The following is a 22691-nucleotide window of genomic DNA, read 5'->3' as shown; positions in this document are numbered from 1 at the left end:
CAGGCTCCTCAGGAAGGTAGTTAAATCCCCATCCCTGGAGGTGTTTAAAAAAGGCAGATATGGTGCTAAGGGCTATGGTTTAGCACTAGATTTGCTAAAGTTAGATAATGGTTGGACTCAATCTTAAAGGTCTTTTCCAAGAGAAATGACTCTATGAAATACTGTAACACAGAGATCCTTCTTAGGCACAGCATCCCTAGTGATACAGGCTGAGACGAAGTACAGTCTGAAGGATGAGCTAATTCTCAGCAGTGTGTCCTCTGAAAGACCTAAAGAGAGAACAAGAGCCCACCCAGGTATACAAAGTATTTCAGGTACCAGGTAAACATCATGATCAAGGTGCGTCCCAAGAGAATCTTGTATCGGAACAGATCGAGGAAGCTGCCAGCCTCTCTGGAGCTCCTCTCTGCTGGGAGCTTTAATGAAAAAGTGCACTTCTGCTTGCGGTTCCTCTTCGCAATGAGGTAGAGGGCATCTTCTGCTTCGTTCAGCCGGCCTTGGGAATAGAGCCAGCGGGGAGACTCTGGAATGAATCTGAAACACACACACACACACACATATATATATACACACACAGAGAGAAAGCTTTAGGGCTTTTCTTTTCTACAAGGCTGGACTTGTCTATGGAAATAAGGCTGAAATACATTTCAGTATAACAACGAATTTTTATAACAACCCTGAAGGTTTAAACCCTGCTTTTTGAAAGAGAGACAAAGCATGTTTAAAGAGAACAGAATATAAGTCATATGTGACTTGGATACCAAGTACTTTTATTTGGCATACACATACACTCATACACACACACAATACTGCGAATCTCAGCGTCATTAGAACCCTATCTAATTAAGAAGGCATCACCTTACTACAAGTAGCACAGGATGTTTGTGTAACACCAACCAGTTGTCCTCCAGTCCTCATTTGCCAACTTTTTCCAAAATTCTCTCCTGTAGACAGCAGCAGAGGCTTGTACAAAGGTCATGCTCTTGCTCCTCATGTGTACTGTTCACCCCAAAGTTCTGTAACTCTTAACACAGCCTACAAAACAAATCTTCCTCCGTTATGTTCCAATTCCCAGAACTAATTCAAACTCTAGTCTTTTGCGAGAAGCTGTTTAAGATTTTTGCCTCTGACCGGAAGTGACAATTTTCCTTTAAATTTAAAAGGAAAGTGATTCTGTGCTTTTATAAAAGAACTTTAAAAAGGAACATATTTTCTTCCCCATAATAAAAATAAAAATTAAAAAAAAAAAAATCTACTAGTGTTTTCTGCACAGAGTAACTTTTAAGCAATGTGGGAGGGAGACTGTGAAATCTGGCATAACAAAATATAAATCCTTTCTTATAGTAAGGTAGGCCTCTGACCACAGCTCTGAAGTCCCAAGGAAAAAGCACTTCCAAAAAACTGTACATATTAGTCTGAAAGTTTGTGGGTTTGTCTGTTAGTTTTTCTCCTTTCTTTTTTTTTCCCCAATGATCCCAGACATCACTATGTTTTGAAGTATCAAGTGTCATCTCTGCCTTTCACCTCATGAACAGTCTAGAAGACCTTTCCCTGAGCTCTCCTGCTCACCTTTGAAAGGGGGTGTTGACTTTTTAGGAAAGAGTTTTAATAAAAAAGTTAGTTACTGAAGTTAAATTGATGTTGAAAAGAAAAAAATTCAGTTTAAACAGCAGCTAAAGTTATTTCTTCTTTCAGTTATGGAGATTCTGCTGTCAGTAAGTATATCTAAGAAGAGTACACTGCATGATACAGCTTTCAGTACTGAAGTCCACAAACACAAACCCCCTACTATCTTAATAAAGCCACCTTCTTTCTATTCTTTCCTAATCCCCTTCAATAAATACAAGGAAGCTGTTCGTTTTTACTTTTGCATGTCTTTAAGAGTGCATGTGCAAGCAATTTTGATGCTGTTCTTCCCGTGCAAACATAAGAAGAGAAACATCATGTTACCACACACCCACAAAAACATTTCTCTATCTTTTAACATGTGCCTGTAGTGTCCTGTGGCATACCAAACAAATACCAGTTAAAGAATAGGATGAGATGCGCTTCTACACCAGTCTAGAGACCATTCCCATCTACAGTGATAATGTATCTACAACAAACACATCTCTAAACAAGAGAGCTGTAGTATTTGAAGAAAGCACAGAATAAGGGGTGGTAAAGCTTGAGAGAAATAGCTTAGTTACCCTATTTTATGCTATCCTAGAAAGGTGCTTTGATTTAGTTGTTCGGTTTGTTCTTTGGGTTTGTGTGTTGGCTTTTTTGTTGTTTTGTTTCTTTGTTTTTGGAGTTTTTTTTGGTTGTTGTTATTTTTTGACATCTTTCCTGATGAAAATCAGTTTGAAAAAATAACTTACAGAGAGAGAAGAAAGACGACTGTTCCTTCCAGGTTAACCACAACAGCCAGAGTCCTCCAGGAACGAATGAAGTACCCTAACAAAGCATACTGGGCAATTCCCACAGCAAAGAACAAGCCACCAATAGATCCTAATGTACAATTAAAAGATACAAAACAAAACGTTATGACTCCCTTAAAGGAACATTAACAACTCTCAACACATAGGACCAGACAAACTAACACTTCATTACAAAAAACTCACTCAGCAATACAGGCAAAACCACAGCTATTTAACCAAAGAATAGCCTCGTCCTTCACACACGTAGAAGTATTAGATCTAATTGCAAAGACAAATACAAGTACAAAAAGCACTCTTTTACATCCTTCTCATCCAACAAACTCCCATAAGCAACTAAGTCTTGTAATAACCTATGTTTCCACTATCTACGTCTAGAAATAAGTATTACAAACCATTGAAATACTGATCTTTTTAGGAATGCATAGTATTCACTTGTAGCTCTCATGATTTGTAAGACATCCTGTTTTAGAACAGTCTCATCATAGCACTTCTTTGGCACTTGTCACAGACTAGGTCAGGCCCCAGAGCTGTAATGGTACAATTTATATACATCATAGCTGAAGGACAGCGTCAACAGAAGACAGTTAAGGGTCTCTGTATCTTTTGTTCTAAATTCAAGGTTGATTGTCACATAGGACAACACTTTTTTTTTTTTTTAACATATAAACATTTGTCTCAACTTCCCATTATATAAAATATACTTCTGATTTCTTTTTGAGAATTTCCAGGAGCAAAATAAGTGATCTTTAGTATATTGAGCATATAGACATTAAGCTCATTATAGCAGAGTTCAAAATTACGATGGATTGAGATCAGGTATCATGAACATTGGATGCATATTTAGCTGTGTAACGTTCATAGGGGATGTTTCAGATGGACCTTTGTCTACTTGAGCGAAGCAGAAATCTGAATGGCCCCAAGTCATCTATTGTGCTTGTCTAAGGTTTGTACTAAACAAAGCAGAGCTCAGGACTGTGGTCACACAGATGCTCAAGTGGAGCTAAATTTGTCACTGCTATGATGCTAGCATTGCAAACAGTCTGCAAGACTGCAATCTGTAAGTTCTATCAATAAAGACATTGGCACTCAAACTGTACCTGCTAATGCCCAGTAGGCAGTACCCACACACTCATTCAGCAGAACAAAGGCCACCAGTGACATCCCACCATTCATCATTCCTACCAAGAAGCGAGAGATGGCAAAGAATTCATATGAGGGTGAGAATCCATTTGCAATGGCAAACAAGATGTCAAGAGCAAAACCTGGAAAACAAGGCAAAAGGTTTAATTTCAGAAGAGTACCTAAAGCAAAACAGAAGCACTTATCAGCGTCTTTTCTTGATGTTCAGTGGCATCTGTCCCAAGTAATCAGTCAACAACAGCACCATTACAGGTAGAAATTTAAGGACCTAAAGTCACCATCATGAAAGGAGGGAAAGACAGGAGAAGGAGGATGTAGTTTCTGATACAAAAAAAAAAAAAAAAAAAAAAAAAATCAGTATCATAAAAGGAGGGAAGGACAGGACAAAAAGGAATGGTTCCTGATGCACAATTTGCAGTATTACACCTTCAAATTGAGTTCACGGAAAACAATTTTTTCATATACTCAGAACTACTTCCCGGCTCCAGTTAAGATAGGTTGACATTTATCCCCACAGACAAGCCACTGTTCAAGTATCTCCCCTCATTCTTGGAAAGTAGTGCTCAGAAACTAGAGAAATGTTACCACGGGGCAGTATTATGGGGAGTTTGCATTAAACAGGTTAACTTTTATTTACTTTGAGTGAAGCTCTTCTTTTTAAAATAAAAATCTAGTTTTCAATTCTACAATCTTATCCATTGACACAACACTTCATATCTACACACACAAGACATGAAATTTTAAATGCTGCTTGATCAGGGGGCACTATAAAAGCTCATGAGCTTTAAAACATGACGACGATCACAAATACATAAAAAATTACATCATGCAGACAGAAGAGAAAACGTTCAGATTCCTAGAACATTATATATATGTTAAGAACATTGCTAGCCAATTAATAAAAATGTTAGCTGAAGCCTGTGGAGATCCCATGAGAGTGACACGCATGAGTATGAGCCCTTACGATTTCTAAATCCAGAACATCTCCCAAATATTCAGATGGTGATTGAATAATCAAATATTAATTTCTTGTCCTTACTTATATTCATGAAGTACACTGGAAGGGCAAACAAAAAAAATAACCACAGCACAAAATTCACTGCTGCCTGTCAATGCAAAGATGTGCTGAAGAACATGGTTCAGCACCAGACTTGGTAGTTAGCTAATGGTTGGGCTTGATGATCTAAAGGTCTCCTCCAAACAAAATGATTCTGTGATTCTATGCAATCAAACTCTAAGCAGAAGCTGAGCTCTTGCCACTGATCTTCAGAAACACAACATCTCCACTTCATTCATTTTGTTAGGTGGCAGTGGTTACCTGTGAGATAAACTTTCTTCCTCCCAAAGCGATCTGAGAATTGGCCAAAGGAGATTGCTCCAACAAACACACCACTGAAGTAGAAAGAACTGGCAGCGCTGACTTTGTACGATGTGTTACCAATTAAAAACCACTAGATGGAGAAGAAAAAAAAGAAAAAAATGCAAATTAAACCGAACTCAAGTAATTCAGCAGTTCACTAAAAGCTAACAGTTGGAGAAGGGTGGTACATACTTTAAGGAAGATCAAACTGCATCACATTCAGTAAGTTATCAGATAGCACTTGTTTTGTGGTGACTATCTCCCAGACTCACTGGGTGGAACTAACCAACTGCACAGTTCCCCCAAATCACATGCAGTGCTTGATTTTGCAATCAAGGACAGATCCCTCAGAATATTGTAATTTTTGCAATCTTCTCCCACTCTCCCTCTCATTGCGTTTTCTCACATAAATCTATTAGCTTAAATAGACACAGCCCTACCTCTTGACCTAAGTTGCTGCAGCCTATAGGGACACTATGCAAAAATAAAAACCATGGTTTAGGTCTAGAAATAAATCCTGCATATGCCCCTCCTTATGAACAGTCTTGTCACTGAGAAATGCTTTTGACAGGTTTTCTGGTATTAAAAGCACCTTTTTCCAGTGTGTCATTTACTGTGTGTCATTTCCAGTTCTCCTCAATTCCAAATACGAACCAAATTGTCGTACGTTTGATTTTTACAAACTTAATGTCTCAGGTTAAACCTGAGAGGAAATTCTTTCTCCCACAAAACTGAGAATGAAAATATGCCATTCTTTTATGGTTCAGAAGTAATTTCCTTTTGTATTCTAAAAACTCTGCAGATTGTGTTCTTTTCTTTTTCTATTCCTCTTGCATTTGAGCTAATGTTTCCTCTTAGTGACACCTAACTTTTCTTCCTGTGGAGGTAAGCTGGTGATTATGTCATTATCCCTGCAATAACACACTAATCTTCTCCTCATAATCTTTTTCTTCCTCTATCAGAATCCCATTAGATATCCTTTCCAGCAAAGCTTATATTATTTCAAAGCTCAGTTATAAACTACCTCACCATGAGAACAGAGCCATACAATTAAACCTCACCAAGATTAGGAAGCTAACAAAACAAAATCATTCAGAAGCTCCAATAAAATAAATTCCTTACTCCTAATACATGCTTCATTTTGAACTGTCACTTTAATGGTGAGGTGCTCACTGATAGGTAATGTGCCCATGAAGCATCCAGACTGGCAAAATTCAATTCTAAAAATAACCACATGACCACAATTCAGCTTTTGAAGCTTCTTTAGATTTTAAAAACAAATCCAAGAAAATTACATTTGTATAATAATAGCACATGAGATTAATTCTGTCTTGAAATAACATGGTCAGTTTGTTTTGTAAGAGCTATAGAAATCACAGAATGATAGGGGTTGGAAGGGACCTCCAGAGATCACAGTCTAACCCTGCTGCCAAAGCAGGATCACCTAGGGCAGGTCCCACAGGAAAGCATCCAGATGGGTCCTGAAAGTCCCTAGAGAACACAACAACACCCCAACCTCTCTGAGCAGCCTGTTCTGGTGCTCTGACACCCTCACAGTAAACAAGTTTCTCCTCATGTTGAGGCAGAACTTTCTGTGCTCCAGTTTACATCCATTGCCCCTTGTCCTATCACTGAGCATCACTGAAGAGACTGTCCCCTTTTTCTTGACGCCCACCCTTCAGATACTTAAAACATTAATAAAATCTCCTCTCAGTCTTCTCTTTTCCAGACTAAATAGGCCTAGGTCTCTCAGACTTTCCTCATAAGAGAGGTGCTCCAGTCCATTAATTGTCCTTGTACCCTTCCTCTGCACACTCTCCAGTCCATACCTGTCCCTCTTGAACTGGGAAGCCTAGAACTGGACACAATCATGCCATAATTATTGGTATATTAAAAAAACAAACAATTCCCTCGATTTTGGTATAAAAATTTTAAAATCTGCCTGCACTGAAGCTCAGTGACAGTAGATGCTTTCTGAATCATTCAGGGTTTAAGGGATAATTTGGGTGCAAATCAAAACCTGGTTTGCAATTTAATCCCAAAAGCTAAGAAGCCCTTTAAAAGGCTCAAGGACTTTCTCTTTTACCAAAAACATGTTATGTATATATGCCTGATATTTATAAACCAAGCTTTTTACATCAGAATATTTTTTGTATATTTGCTGTGGCCATGTTATTAGTAAGGGATGCCACAAGAAAAGCATTAAAAACATCCTTCTCAAACGCAGAAAAAGCTTCTTTATACATCAGTAATGAAACTAGATATCCCTCAAGTAAATGTGCTCAAACTAAAACCTTTGGATTTGGTACATAGCTCAACTTCGAAATATATAACAGTCAGCTAACAAATTTGAAATTACTGTATTTTAACAGTGAGGAAACAGGAGAGGTAAAGTGAAGGCCCATGTATATAGATTCATAGAACACCAGGTTGGAAGGGACCTCAAAGATAATCTAGTCCAACCTTCCAGGGTAAGAATAGTTTAAATGAGATGGCTCAGCACCCTGCCAAGTTGGACATTGAAACTGTATAATGTAAAGCAATCCACCACCTCCCCTGAGAGTTTATTCCAATGTTTAACAGTTCAAATGATGAAAAAAAAACAAAAAACAAAAAACTTGCATCTAGTCTGAATATCCCCAGTAGCGACTTGTTCCCATTAAACCTTGTTTTTGCCATGTGACTCTTTGTAGAAAGAGTCACCCTCCTCATGATAGCCACCCTTTATCTACTTGTACATGGTTTTGAGGTCTCCCCTAAGCCGTCTCAAGCCTGAGCAAACCCAGTTCTCTCAGCCTAAATATGTAAAATAATTACAAAGCAGAATCTACATAAGTAGCCATGAGATTTTTCAAGTTTTGTATTTTTCAACTAAACTGTTCTTTACCTCCATGTCTTATTTATACACCTAAAATGCTTAAGAATTCCTGCAAGATTTATGTCCTAAAACACTGCTAGGCCCTGCAAACATATCTGCCTTGTCAGGTGTAAGAAAATAAGAGATTCTCACATAAATTTAAAAAACAATTTTAAAAAATCCACCATCCTTTAGGATTTTAATTTAGATAGTGGCCTAAATATTCATATCCTCTTTATTACCAGAGAAGCAATGCCTGTTGTACACAACTGCCTGGTATTATTCCAAAGCTGGCAGTTTTAATTAATATGCTCATAACCAATAAAGTTAAATGCTTTACAGGACTAATTCAGATAGCATTAGTGCCTCTGGACAACAGCCATGAATTATCAAGTGATACTATACTTGACTCAGCTGCACAGCTCTAAATCCAGGTCTTGTAACAGATGCATTCAGGTAGGGTTTTTGCACAGAGGGTTTTGACATTAACAAATACTGAAGTCCCCAGGAAGGATGAGTGTTGCACACGTCAGTGCAGAGTCTGGAATAATTTCTGTAGGGACTGCAGCTAGACCATGAAAGAAGACACGCAGAAAACACAGAGGCCACATCAATAAAGCTAAAGATTGTTTTGGGAAAGAATGGGAGGGAATTGCATTGTTCGCTTGACTTCTCACCGCCTACATCTTCTCTCCTATTTGGAGCTGCAAAAACTGCAGAAGCCACTTCCCCTCCACTTCCTTCCCTGCTTGCTAACTGCATCAGGAACACACTACATGCATTTGACCTTAAGGGAATCACAAGAGGTATCCAGAAAGAGCTCAGGGTCCATGAAGGATTATGAGCACACTAGTAAAACAAATGGCACAATTCCATCTCAGTTGTAGAACCAGGCTACATGATCCAATAAATAGCTTCCACACGGAAAAGGTGAGAAGTTTTTGAGCAGAACTTTGGTCAAGATCCACATGGTAAAGAAAGCTAGCTTTTCTTGCCAGTAAAGATGTTCTCTACCTGGAGGTAGTGCTTGTTTCATTTGCTAATCAAAACGTGCATTAGTAAGGAAGAAAGATGCTGCCCCCCACAACTGACCCACTAAGCTTTACCACTCATACAAAGGCAGCAAAACACATTTCAGTCTTACCTCAGAGACGATTGAAGTGAAACTGCTGCTGAAGTGTACGTGCTCGTGCACCTCGCTGCCATTGGCAGTCAGAAGCCATTCCCCAAAAGCTCTCTGTTCGCTCACTGACTGGTTGCTATGGCTCTGATTAGCTGAGAGCTCTTGGAGATCCCAGTGGTAGGGAGGAGTTGCACCCACCAATGCGATGAGGATGGCTTCAGTGGCTACATAGAGCTGCCATGAAAGACAAAAAAACCCATCAAAGATGCTAAACATATCCAAGCAATGTTTCTTCTGCAGCTGGATCACATCAGTCTAAAAATAATACTCCTACTTTATATTCTCCTTCTACCACTGTAAGCCCATCTACTAAATACCACAGATTAAATCACAACTCCAACACAGTGGTTCTTGCACTTTATTTGTCAATTGCTTGTCAGAGAAGGAATTCCTCTCCTGACACTCTTCACTTAGAGGACCCCCAACTCCCACATACAGCATACACCTCATGGATGTAAGAAAAATTGTTAGCAGTACCAAGGAGACAAAATAAAACTATTCTTTGATGCAAATATATTATTTTATAATATCTTCTCCTTCCACCTGTGCTGTCCATTCCTCTAATTTGATACTTGGAATACATCTCTTCCTCATATCTATTTTGCACCAGTTTCACCAAATTCTTCCCTAATTTTTAATCTTTTGTGAACCTGTTTTACTGTATGGACACACATGCATTTGTCTTATATCTACACCTTTATACAGACACACAAGTTCTAAATACACTGGTAAACAGCCGGCTTTGATCAAGGAAGAATAAAAATCACTGGAAACTCAGATATTTCAAGCCTAGCCTAGAGCCGGCTCACTGCTGCTTGCCCAAAAGAACACTGACGAGCCAATGTCTCAATAGGCTACATTACAGTTCTACCTTAAAACCCAGTGTTATTTGACCTGCTTAAACACAGAAGTGCCTCGATTCTTCAATAGAAGACAAATGATAACACCTTCTGAGAGACAAAAAAGATGACACCGGTAACAACATGAAGACCTTGCCTGTAAAACTGCCTCATTTCATGCCCTTACTGAGAAACAGTACCTCAGCACAGTTGCCCCTAAAAAAAAAAAAAGAGGAAGAACAAAAAAAAAAAAAAAAAAAAAACAACAAAAAAAAAAAAAACCCCCCCCCCCCCACGTAGATTTCGTTGCTTCTCCTGCCGACTTACACCCATAAAAAACCCTCAGCTATGCCACTCCATTCCTCAGGCTCCATTTAAGCTACCTCCTGAATACAGTTCTTGCTCTGCTCCCAGCATCTCCTCTCTATGTTCTTGGGAAGATGCATCTGACAAGAAGCGTGTTCTCTCAGAAGGCAGCTACACAATTCTCGGCATTAAAAAAAAAACTCAAAACAAACAAATAAAAAACCTCACAAAAGAACACAAATTAAAAAAAACAAACAAAACCAAACAAAAAACACCCCCACAAACATCTGACTACTTCTGAATTCCACAGCAGACAACACCAGGTAATCCTATTCTGTTCTCCTCAACATCTGAGCAGTCAGAGTTTTACCTAGATCTAAATGTGAATTGCTACTAAATTAACACAGAGTTATTACTTGGAAGCATTTTCTTTCCATCAGCTCCTTTTTGCACTATACATGATAAACTGCTATTCCAGTAGCAGGAGGTAAATACATTTAATTTTTTTTTTAAAAAAAGCACTATTTTTCCAATTTTTTTAAATATAAAATTATTGAAAGGAATTTGGGGGGGAGGCAAAAAAAAAAATCCCACCACAACAACAAAAACCCAAACCAACCACAAAACCAAAAAGCCAACCAAACCATAATCTATTAACTACATTGTGTTAAAAGCTAAAAAAATTCCAGACATACAACGATGGAAAGTAAAAAATACTCACCTGGGAAAAAAGCCAATGTGTAAGATTATATGGTAAAAGAGATGTTAAAGAGCTGAGCAGCCATGTTGCTAGGGATGTGTGGATACAGGAATCTCAAGAATAGTTGGAAATTACTAAGAAATGAGAATTACAGGTCAAGACCTATGGTACATCTCTATGCTCTGACTTGACTCACACAACTCCATGTCAGGACAAACTGACAATACCCTTGCTTTTGTCTTGTGAAATAAACATATTTTTTAAAGGAGATCAGAAAATGAAATTCTCAAGGCATTTGGTTTAGAGAAAGAAAGCAAAACGTCTTTACTTTTTGCTCTAGGTGGAACCCACCCCAATTACAGGAAACTAAATTGAAAAATCAGTGATTGCAGGCACATAAAGAACCACTACAGATCTCTTTACAGTAAAAAAAACCACATATATAAAAATTCAGCCTTAAACATCCTAGTGGGTGCAGCAAGCAAGGATATAAAATATATACAAATATAAACACTTCCAATTGATGTGTTGAATCAGAAAAGTGTATGAAAACTGACACATTCTGTTGTTATCAAATAGTATTGTTTTGCATTCAAGTTTGCTGGAGTCACTGCTGACACAACACTGTTTTTCCATCTGTCTTGTTCTTTGGTTTACAGGTATGGTAAACCCTCTTCATTTTATTGCAAAAACAAAACCAAAACAGAATCCAAATACACCCACTCCAAAACCCATTTATGATTCTGGAGACCAGAAACATTTTTCTAAAAGTAGTCTTAAAATATGACAACACCAACTCTGAAGTTAAAAGAAATTCAAAAGGCAGCTTTTATTGTTCAAGTAAGAGGAAGGATTTTGTGTGAATGAATCCAGAGATTCTCCCCTTATGAATTCTAAATGCATGCACTTAGGATTAACAGAGCTGTGCAGACTGGCGATCAACATAAAATGTTATCAAATCAAATAGAAACACAACAACTTTTATAGTGGATAAAAAGGCTATATTATATGCATTGTGACAAAGAAAACCCTCATTTTTTATCTGTTCTATAACCCCAGTCAAATTTATACATTTTAATGTAGACTTCCTATTCATAAAAATTTTCACTGTCTCCATATGGATGTTAACAGTTCCCTAACAAATTCCCTGCACTGATCTGGATTAAATCAAGACAAATACCAAGCACAGGGAAAAGGGGCAGCAACTTGTAGTCACTGATAATGAAATGGTGAGTTTTGTCAGTTTGGTTTAACTTGTCCTGTTTGTTTATATCCTCTGTAGATTACAATTTTATAGTCTGTCCAGATAAGAAGTCTATGGTGTAAGGAGATTTATTAAAAGGCAACCCCTTAATAACCTGGACGTTTTCATTTTCTGTGCTAAGAAATTTTATTTTGCCATTTATAACTATTTCATTAATAGATTTTGAGATTAACTTCAACTTAACATTTTGAAATTAATAGGAATGCCTGTGATGTGTTGATCAGCTTTCCTGGTGTTTTCATAATAAATTTCCAAGAAAAATATAGAGTTAAGACAAGCAAGATGCAGGAAGGAAGAATTTAAATAGTTTGAGTATAACAAAAACACACACACAAAAATAATTTAAGAAACTCTTTTAGACCTCATTTTACCGGCTGTGAAGCACAAATGAAAAACAAAAGGAAGATTTAAATTCTACTACGTGCTTTCAGTCCTTTTAATCAGCTCATCAGTAATTCACAATCAGTCTGGTCATTCTAGATATGTATCAGCTGAAGCACTCACTGCTAAACAAGATAATGAGTAAGCCACTAACTTCTGACCTTTCAAATATAGAAACATTAAAACTGCACCTTGAGGAAAGACAGAAACTAAGGAAGAACAACAAATAACTTAGCTCTGGTAGAAGCCCATAATAAAAAAGGAAATGGTTACATTTTAGGACTAGAGCAGTTTCTCCTGAATTCATGACAAGCAGCTGGAAAATTGAAGGGCTACCTTATTTCTGAAAGTCTGATGATCTCACCTGCTCTCAGTTATTTCAAAAGTGTGGTTTGCCTTTCAATTCACATGACTTTCCCTCTCCCCACTCCCCCCAACTCCAACTCCTATATGTAAAAAAAATTCTGAAATGTCTTCCTGATGCAAAATATCGTGTGCTGCTGACATGCTTCTATCAAAGTATCTTTCCCCTCTCTTTCCCCTCTTGGTAGGGCAGGAAGAGAGAACACCTTAATGACAGAAGGGAAGGCTGCTGTAGTTAGAGCAAACAATCACCATGTGCAGCACACATTGTAATCCCTCAAAGATTTAACAATCCCAACCCCATTCTGACAAGAAATATTACTCTCCGTGAACAATGGCACCACTGTTATTACCTATGCCAACTCTGTTGACACACAGTTCTTTACAAATGAAAGAACTTCGGGTTCCTGTAGAGCAACTAAGAAAACCTACCCAATTTAGTTTTTCAGCCTTGAAATGTAGGCCTTCAGAAGCCACAGGATAAAAGTCCAAAGTCTGTCCAAACTTATACATAACTTTATTCTAGAAATTCTTTAACATCCACATTGAAATGGAATTAAGATTGAAAAGACTTACAAGATCATCAAGTCCAACCATCAACCTAATACCACCATGCCCACTAAATATCCCAAAGCACCACATCTACATGTCTTTGAACACGTCCAGAGTGCTCAAATTATAACACTGTGCAGCAAGTCACAAGTCTCAGAGCTTCAGTTCCTACAGGTTCTCTAAGCTTCCCCTTCTTCTCTGTCCCAAACATCCAAACACACATATCTCAACTCTGTTTCATGCTCAGTATAATTTTGTTGGGCAACAGCAGTGCCTGACAGGTACACAGGAATGCTGCACACACCTTGAAGATGCGCTCTTGCCTACCCAATGATGACAAAAAAACAGTGATGGCATTAGTGACAGGACTGCAGGACACACACCTGTGCTCTCATCTCCTCAGCTCAAGTTGATTTAGTAATTTTGTAGTCTACAACAAGAAAACGAATCAACCCTTTTTCTGCCAACACACAGAAGTCATCCTTACCAGAAAGATGTAGTGCTTTAGCTCTGCCCTTTTGTCACTTATGCCATAACCATGAATGAATTTAATTCTGAATAGGCATAGTTCATTAAATTGTGCCAGTAGCGTTAGATTCTTCTACCTCTTCCACCAACATTCTCCCAAACACCAGAAAAAAAAACAAGTAAGAAAACCTACCACCAAAAGACAGGCTATTGCTACCTCCTGCAAGCTGGATCCTTCTGTAGTACTATAAATACAAGTACTTTGTTTGTTGTTGAGAAGTTAACTGCCAGTCTTGTGCTTGAAGCAAAACCTTGCAAGTCGAGCTCTCTTTAGTATCTATCAATGACCTGGATGAGGGGACTGAGTGCACCCTCAGTAAATTTGCAGATGACACTAAGCTCAGATGGAGGGTAGGAGAGGTCTACAGAGGGACCTGGATAGGCTGAGTTGATGGGCTGAGACTAACTCTATGAGATTCAACAAGGCCAAGCACCAGGTTCTGCATTTGGATCACAGCAGCTCTAGGCTTGGGGAAGAGTAGATGGAAGGCTGCCCAACAGAGAAAGGCCTGGGGGTGTTGACCAACAGCCAACTGAACATAACCCAGCATGTGCCTCAGTGGCTAAAAAGGCCAACAGTATTCCTGGCCTCTATCAGCAACACTGTGACCAGGGACCAAGGAAGTGATTGTTCCACTGTACTCATCACTGGTGGGGCCACACCTTAAGTACTGGGTTCAGTTTTGGGGCCCTCATTACAAGACAAACATTAAGGTGCTACAGAGGGTCCAGAGAAGGGCAATGAAGTTTGTGATGGGTCTGGAAAACAGATCTTCTAAGCAGTGATTGAAGATGCTGTGGTTGTTTAGCCTGGAGAAAAAGAAAGAGAATGAAGGCAGACCTTCTCCCTCTCTACAACTGCCTGAAAGCAGGTTGGAGCTCCACCTCTTCTGCCAAGTAACAAGTGTTAGGATGGGAGGATATGGCTTCAAGGTGCACGAGGGGAAGTTTAGACTGGATATTAGAAGAAACTTCTCCACTGAAAGGGTTCTCAAATGCTGGAACAGGCTTTCCAGGGAGGTGGCTGAATTCCCCATCCCTCAAGATGTTTAAAAGATGCAGAGGTATGGTGCTGAAGGACATGGTTTAGCATCAGACTTGGCAGAGTTAAATACTGGTTGCATTCAATGATTTTAAAGGTCTTTTCCAACAGAAATGATTCTATGATTGTATAATCTATGTCGTTTGCTCTGGAACAGATGAAAAAACTTCCAGGATTGAAGAGAGCTCAGTAGAATTCCTCTACTGTGGTTTACCAGTCTCTTGAACAAATTAATACCTAGCGTGCTACCTACCACAGAAACACTGCTTGCCACTGTTACAACTGGATCACCTCGAGCAAGGCAAATAAGGTCACCCCCACATCACAGGTTGACAGACCTCTCAACATGAATAAAGAAGTTGGAAGTATTGTTTTTCTACCTTTAAAAATAAAAGGCAGAAAGCAAGCTTAGGTACGTTGTTAAAACACCTACACAAACTTCCAGTTCCTCTGCCAAAAATGCTCACACAGTGGTAAGTTTGAGAACCAAGCCAATAAACAAAAGCAACAATTGAAATTACAAAAAGCATAAATATTACTTCTGCTTGAAGAGGGACATGCAAGAAAGTTGTGCGAGACACAAAGTTATGTGCTGGTGAGTTGAGCACCAGCTTGCAGTTCCATCAATACCATACTAAAGTGCCACTCCATTCTTCTCATGTAAAGAAACTTATAGAAGAAACAAAGCAAAATACTGCCAGAACTTCCTGTTCCAGTCTATGAATCAGCCCAGGACTGAACTGTCCCAATGGCATTATAAAGTAACATGGAAGTAAAAAACTAAAATCAGCAACTGCTGGCAAAACCAAAAAAGCCACAACAGGAATTGTGAGCTGACAAGTGCCAGGCAGTCCTGCTTCTATCAGCATGATTAATTATTCTTTTGTCTGCATTTCATCTTTGTCTTGCTTTCTCTCCACATCTTCCAGCCCACCTTGGCTATCAACACACCTGAGTCATGGCCAGTATTGTTAAGACAATGGCCGATGGTAAGTCCTCACCTTAGCATGCTGGTTTGGGACCCAGACAAAGAATACAGGGTGAGCACCTTGATCTCACAGAAGGAGTTCTGCCAAAACTGTAAGAGGAGCACATTCAGCTGTGCATGGACTTTCTCACTACCAAATGACCGAAGAATTTCACTTGGTACAAAGCCTACACTGATTACTTCAGAAGTTTCTGCTATTTAAGTAACCAGACTAAAGACATAGGTGGTATCTGTACAAGCTGCTTTCATTCATTTATTCATTTTAAGGACTTGCCTGAGGATAAGCAATTGGATCTACTGGTGTTTTGTCATTATGGTCTGTTGGGGTTTTTTATTAAAAAAAAAAAAAAAAAAAAAAGTCTTGTGTTTACTGCTATTTCAGAGCCACATGATGCTCCGGAAGTGAAAGAATTTTTTTTTCCCCAATTTTGTGGTGAAACTTACTAAAACACTGATTTTCAACTTACAGCCTACAGTCCCTGAATACTACTTAGAGTTCTAGGAAAAGATAATTAAGTAACACAAAGTTGTCAGCAGTCTTAAATTTACCATACAAGGACTGAACATCTTCAGTGGGAAGTCTGTAGAGGATCTGCAAACTGAAAGAGACTGAAGAGTTCTGGTCTTTTTCTAGATATATAGACAGTAAGTGAACAGCATACCAACATCAGAAAACTGGAACAAACAACACACAACTCCCTTCAGCTTTCCTTATGTGAGGATCATAAAAGCTTCACTGCACTTTCCAAGGCAAATTCTTAGCACCCTTTTCCCTGCAAGCTCACCAGGATTAGGAATTTGACCAGGTGACCACAAATACAATGTTTAACCAGGTTAAGGTCCACACCTTTATTCAGAGATCACATTGTAAACACACAAGACCTATAAAACAGATGCTGTTTTTCCAGAAGGACTCCAGTCCCACTGGGCTGGTACTTGCAAAAGGCAAGCAGAGGCTTCACCTAATGCAAACAACACAGGTGAAGCACTACATTAGCTATAAATAGAAGTAATTATATTAACTACTCCCATTTTAAAAAAAAGCATTTGAGAGCACAAAACTTGATTTGGGTCAGAAAGAAAGAGCAACGATCACATGCAAGTTGGAAACAATTATTTGGAATTAAATTACACACCTACTAGTTCTTTTACCCTAGAGAAAAGTAGAGTCCCTAAAATGGAAGAAGTGACAGCAAGGAGAGCCTTGATCATGTGGCTCACCAGTGGAAAAATACTGGCAATTTACTTCCTACAACACAGGAGAAGTTAGACTGTGTGTACACATGGGTAGGGAAGAAGGGAGGTAATTTGTCAGAATACAAATATTTATAATCCATAGTCTTTGGTATACAGTAGAATTATGCCTGTTACCTCCCAGGGTCACCTTCTGAAGGTGAGATGGGTGAGATGGATTGTTCCAAAAGTTCGCTAGGTTTAAAGCCATCTCGATTTATAGCAGAGGATAGGATTGCTTCAGCTTCCACCAAATCCACCATCCCATTGCACAAAATATTCTATATAATTCTGTTAAATCTCAAAACATCTCCCCATGTGTTTTATCTCCATTACTTATACAAGTGATAATCACCATTGCCATGGTGCCTCCCAGGCACCTTCCAGTCCCAGCTGTTAAAAAGGCATTGTAAAAGTAAGGCATGCAACCACAGCTAAAGCAAAGAGCCCCAGAAGGAGTTTCTTTTGACTTTACCCTTTACACAGCATGTCGCCTTTATATTTTTTTTTTAAACATTTCAGTTGTTGGGGGTTTGGGGTTGGGTTTTTTGTTGTTGTTTGGGGTTTGGTTTTTTGTTTGTTTTTCTGGTGGTGGTGGTTTGTGTTGTGGGATGTTTTTTGGTTGCTGCATTGCTTGGGTCAGGGATTTATGTTGGGCTGTGGTTTTGTTTGGTTGCTCTTTTGTTGGTGGTTTGGGAGGGGTTGTGGGGATTTAGTAGTTTTTAATTGTTTTTAAATAGGCAGAATAATCTGCTTGTCTCTGTTGCTAGGCTTTCAGCATATCTACTTCTCAGTGCTTCTCTAAAAACTCATGTTTCTTGCTCTGCCCAAGAGCAAGATAAGGTCTTTACAAGAGCACATTGAACAGGCATCTTCTAGGATTGAACTGCACAGTCTGAACCCTGTCATTTCAGGGTTTCTGCAGAACATAGCCCAATATCTACACCAGCTGCATTGATGATTTTAAGGTTATAATATCAGAAAAGATAAGTGATTGTTTCTTTTAAGGAACAGTTAAGAATCTGAAAGAACTTAACTACAGAAAGACAGCCCACACTGACTGTATTTCTGGCAGCTATTTTTTATTCACAGAAGAGCTCTAAAGGACCAAGAAGTCTTGGCTAAAGTCTAAATCACTGAAATGAAATGTGACACAACCAAAGAAAGTTCCCCTCCACTCCCATCCAATGGGAACAACTGGTAAACTTGGTGTTAGAAGTTCCACCAGTTAGAAATATTTTTCACTAAATGAGCAGCAGCATATCTTTCTGTGTGATTAGTTTACATACTTATGCCCATCCAGTTAATTTCTCTCCCATGCAGGAATAAGCTATGTCATAACAAGGAATTACATTCAATGATGCAACTACTCTAAAAAGCCTTCATTACTTCAATGAAAGCAAAACTATCCTTTAGAGTAACCATGTTCTGAGCAAGATACAATATACAAAAAAATTGCAGGAATAAGAATCTTACCTCAAGAAATAAAAACTTAGGCCTCTACTTTTTAGGTTTGCATTCAGCTGTGCAAACATAACTTCCTTTTTAAACTCTAACATGTTTTAATTGAGATATATTAGGAACACACTTCCATTCTCAGATTTCTGCAGGTTCAGTCTGGACTTGGGCAATCCTGTAGCTCATGTTCACTGGCAAGGACAAAACTCTTTCAACCATATATGTTGAGTCACAAGAGACCAAGAAACCCTTCTCATTTAGCACACTAAACTACCAAGATACCATTCTTTATTAATGCTTCCATATAATTTCTTCCAAAGACAGTGAGTACCTTTAGTAATCAATAGGTGTCAAGCAATTAGTTTTAGTTCAAAGTCTTAAGTATTTTAAGAGTTATAGCTCCATTTAAGTTCTTTACTATGAGGGTGGCAAGACAAAGGTTGCCCTGAAGTGTTTTAAGACCAAACTGGATGAGGCTTTGAGCAGCCTGGTCTAGTGAAAGGTGTTTCTGCCCATGGCAGGGAGGTTAGAACTAGATGATCTTTAAGGTCCCTTCCAAGTCAAGCCATTCTACAATTATGATTCTAAGATCTTCATTCACCCCTCACTCTCTTACTGGAGATTCTAGATTAATCAGGCCTCAAATTTACATTATTAGTGTATCCCCATGTTCCTCGTGTAAGGTTTGGGTAATTCCATAGCTTTTGGAAAAAACGTTTCCCTACTTTAGCTGTTGTCACTCCATTATAAAGTTAGCAACCACTGCTACAGAACATTACTGAAAAATTTTTTGATTTCCTATTAAGATGCAGTGAACAAGGCAGCCAGGCAGACTTTAGTACAGTAATAGCTCAACGAGTTCATTAGTAACAGCAGCAGGTAGAAGAAGAATACAAATCAGCAATGAAATGAAGATGATGAAAGAAGCAGCCCACAACACTTACACTTAATCTAGTATTACACCAGACATACAAAATCATTTTTTGGATTACAAGCAACCCAGAGCATGGTCACTCCACAGGACCTGTTTGCTCAAGCCCACTTGAAAATTGACTATCATGTGGAAAGTCTTATCCAAACCTTAAGTGCTTGGTACAACTTGTCTTCAAAGAAGTTGTGCGAGCTAAACTACATTTGTAATTTGAATTTAGAGACCAGATATTTTGTCTTAATCAGTAAGGCTATGTAGTAGATGCAGTTTACTGTAGAAATTTATATGAGAAGAAAAGTACTAAGATGAGGGAAAAATAACTATAAAGTATGGAACTCAAGAGATTAGAAACATGCAGCGATTACAAAGCACAAAAGCCTACAAGCAAAGGAAGAACATGTGCTAGGAATCTTCTGGGGCAGGGAGCTTAAGCACAGCAAGAGACACGAAGACACTTAACACAGACAAAAACAGTTTTCATTCATGGGGTTTTCTTACCTTTAAGAATTTGAAAGTATTTTTCATGCCAGTATGTCAATGTGAAAACACAAGTCAACTGAGGGAGCATGTGGGAAGCAACACCAAAATAACCAATAAAATGGAATAATCAGTCCATGCCAAAGCTGGTGACACAGACTAACAGTTCCCATTCTGCAGCCAGATGCTGCACCTAATTGACTAAAGGAACCCATGAATACTTAAATCTACTTCACACGTACCAGATACATTACTTACCTTTGGATCCATCCTCCAAACAAAAGACTAACACCAGTCATGGAACCTGCCTTCAGTCTTGCTCTTGCATCCCAGTGGCACATTATGTAACTTGGCACCAATAAAGGAACACAGAAAGCAATCAACCACCCAATCAGGAACCAGTTGTCTAGGTCCAAATCTATTCATGGACTGAAAGACAAGCTTCACATCTAAATCTCTTACAAACTCCTGCACCAGGCACAATCTGAAGCACAGAAAACCCATCAGTCAGGGGATGATCCTCATTGGTAAAGTTCAAGAATTAAAGATAACATGAGAAGAAAAGCAAAACAACCCAGAAACAGACCTGCGAAACTCCTACCTTTTTCTTTAGTCTGAATTAGTTCCAGGGTTTGTAAAGATCTCTCTGTTTACTTCTCCCATGAGAAATGCAAGTTAATCCATTAAAAAGTAAAATAAACAAGAGCATTATAAAACAGCTGACCTGTACTACTTAAAACTCTTGGAATACAGAGCACTTGCTGTGGCTACACAGTTCATTCCAGAACATGCCTAGGACTGGAAAGAAAAATAACTATTACTTTCTTAATCCCTAACCTTTAGTGAATTTCCATATTTTCTAGCCATCAGCTGGCAGAACAAGCTATAAACCACAGCTGATTTTAAAGGATTATTCAGATAAATCAGTTAAAAAAAAAAACAAAGAAGAGAGAGCAATAGTGCAAGAAAACAAACATACAAAGCCTTTGCTGCTCATGATCACAGCTTTGCAACCAAGAAAAGCTGATAAGACTGAACACCTGAATATTCTCTAGTCGCCTCATAAAGCTTCTTAATATTTCTTAGTCCCCTAGCTGCCAAGAGAAGATGCCTTCAGACTCACAGTTCATGACCGGAAGTTCCTGAATACTGCAAAGTACTGGGCAGCAGAGGTGGGATAACATTTAATTCCCTTTCTTCCCTCCTGTACCTGGTAAGAGATCACAATGGCAGTAGTCCACCACATGTCAAGCCTAGCTGAATTCACTACAATTAGGTTTTTGAAGAGTTAACATGAAATAAACCAAAATTCCATCACATTCAAACTATACTTTATGCCTAGGCTTGACTGTGAAGGTGCACATTATTATCCTTATCTCCCCTCCCCACCACCAGAGGAAGAAGCACAAAGATGAAGTAAAGCTGGAAGCAATGACAAACTTGGTTGCAGAGCACATCAGTTGGCCATGCGGTCTCTGAATGACATTACAGCACTCCACTGTTACCACAAATCTTAAAAAGAGCTCCAGTTTTTTATTTCACACAGTACAAGCCTGATTTTCCCAAAATGCAGAGCCTCATCCAAATACCTAACACAGTCATTGCACCTACATTCAAGGAGTCAAGTCAAAGCACTATAAACGGTCATAGCTTATCAGCTGATGAGATGAGAGCTTCTGAACACAGAAGTATCAGTGACCACCTGTAGCTTCTCAAACATTTCCACCACAAACAAGCCATATACAACGTAGAAACCACTAGCCTAGGCCATTAACTCTAGGCTGTGGAGGATTCCCAGCACAGTCTCCAACAGAAGTTACTGTCTTCCAGTCTAGCTCATGGAAATATTTAATTTCACTTCAACCAGACCTTCACCTGACAAACAGCATGCTCCCAATGTGCTCCCCAAGTCACTCGAGGTATAACTCCCAGGCAACGCAGCACAGGCAGCACCAGCCATTTGCAACAAACCCACTGTGTAGAAGCCCACTGCCTTTGGACAGAGGTCACTTCTGCACGCAGGTACACAGCAACTTACTGCTACTAAACCCAAAGCGAAAGACCAGTTACTGCTACCGCCAATCTTCACAGACCTCCAACACCCACCTTGACACCCCACTGCGCTCACCACAAACACATCCACCCAAAAGCTTGAGAGGACAGCTACCCACAGCGCCCACACCGTGTGTGTGGGGACATCCCCCGCTCAGCTCAGCCTCCCCCACGGGCGCTCCCAGCCTCTCACCTGGAGGAACACAGCCAGCAGCACGCACAGATACACCTGGTAAGGCCCCATCTGCCCCACCAGCGGGAACGCCTCCTCCACCTCCATCCCGCTCCCCGCCAGCCACGCAGCCCCTACGAGCGGCCGCCGAGCAGCGCATCCCCGAGCCCGGGGCGGAGCGGGAGCGACAGCTGGGCCCTCGCCGAGGAGAAGGAGGAGGAGAAGTAGGAGGTGGAGGAGGAAAGGGCGGGAGATGCGAGGTGGCTGTCATGCGCAGCGGCGGGGAGAGCAGCCGGCGAGCGGCCCGCCCAGGGAAGCGGAAACGCTGCAGCTCCGTATTGCCGATGCAGGGATTAGCGCAGGCGCACCCTCCTAATTTAAATGGGAAAAGGGGGGAATGGGGAGGCGAAATGATTGTGGAAGGTATAGGAGGGATGAGCGACGG

General features: G+C 39.6%; 1 protein-coding gene across 1 annotated transcript in view; it reads right to left on the bottom strand.

Moving 5' to 3' along the window:
* Positions 1 to 22354, bottom strand: part of SLC22A15 (solute carrier family 22 member 15) — a 43625-nt gene extending 21271 nt beyond the window's left edge. Inside the window, exons 1-6 of the mRNA XM_054384278.1 lie at positions 22268 to 22354; positions 8922 to 9134; positions 4879 to 5011; positions 3518 to 3682; positions 2361 to 2490; positions 319 to 534 (exon numbers count right to left, since the gene is read on the bottom strand). Of these exons, the coding sequence (XP_054240253.1) occupies positions 319 to 534; positions 2361 to 2490; positions 3518 to 3682; positions 4879 to 5011; positions 8922 to 9134; positions 22268 to 22354 (944 nt within the window). The remainder of the gene's footprint in view (positions 1 to 318; positions 535 to 2360; positions 2491 to 3517; positions 3683 to 4878; positions 5012 to 8921; positions 9135 to 22267) is intronic.
* Positions 22355 to 22691: the final 337 nt, after the last annotated feature.

Source organism: Indicator indicator, chromosome 1, assembly GCF_027791375.1.
Source record: "Indicator indicator isolate 239-I01 chromosome 1, UM_Iind_1.1, whole genome shotgun sequence".
NCBI lineage: Eukaryota > Metazoa > Chordata > Aves > Piciformes > Indicatoridae > Indicator > Indicator indicator.
This window is presented reverse-complemented; position numbering and strand designations above follow the sequence as displayed.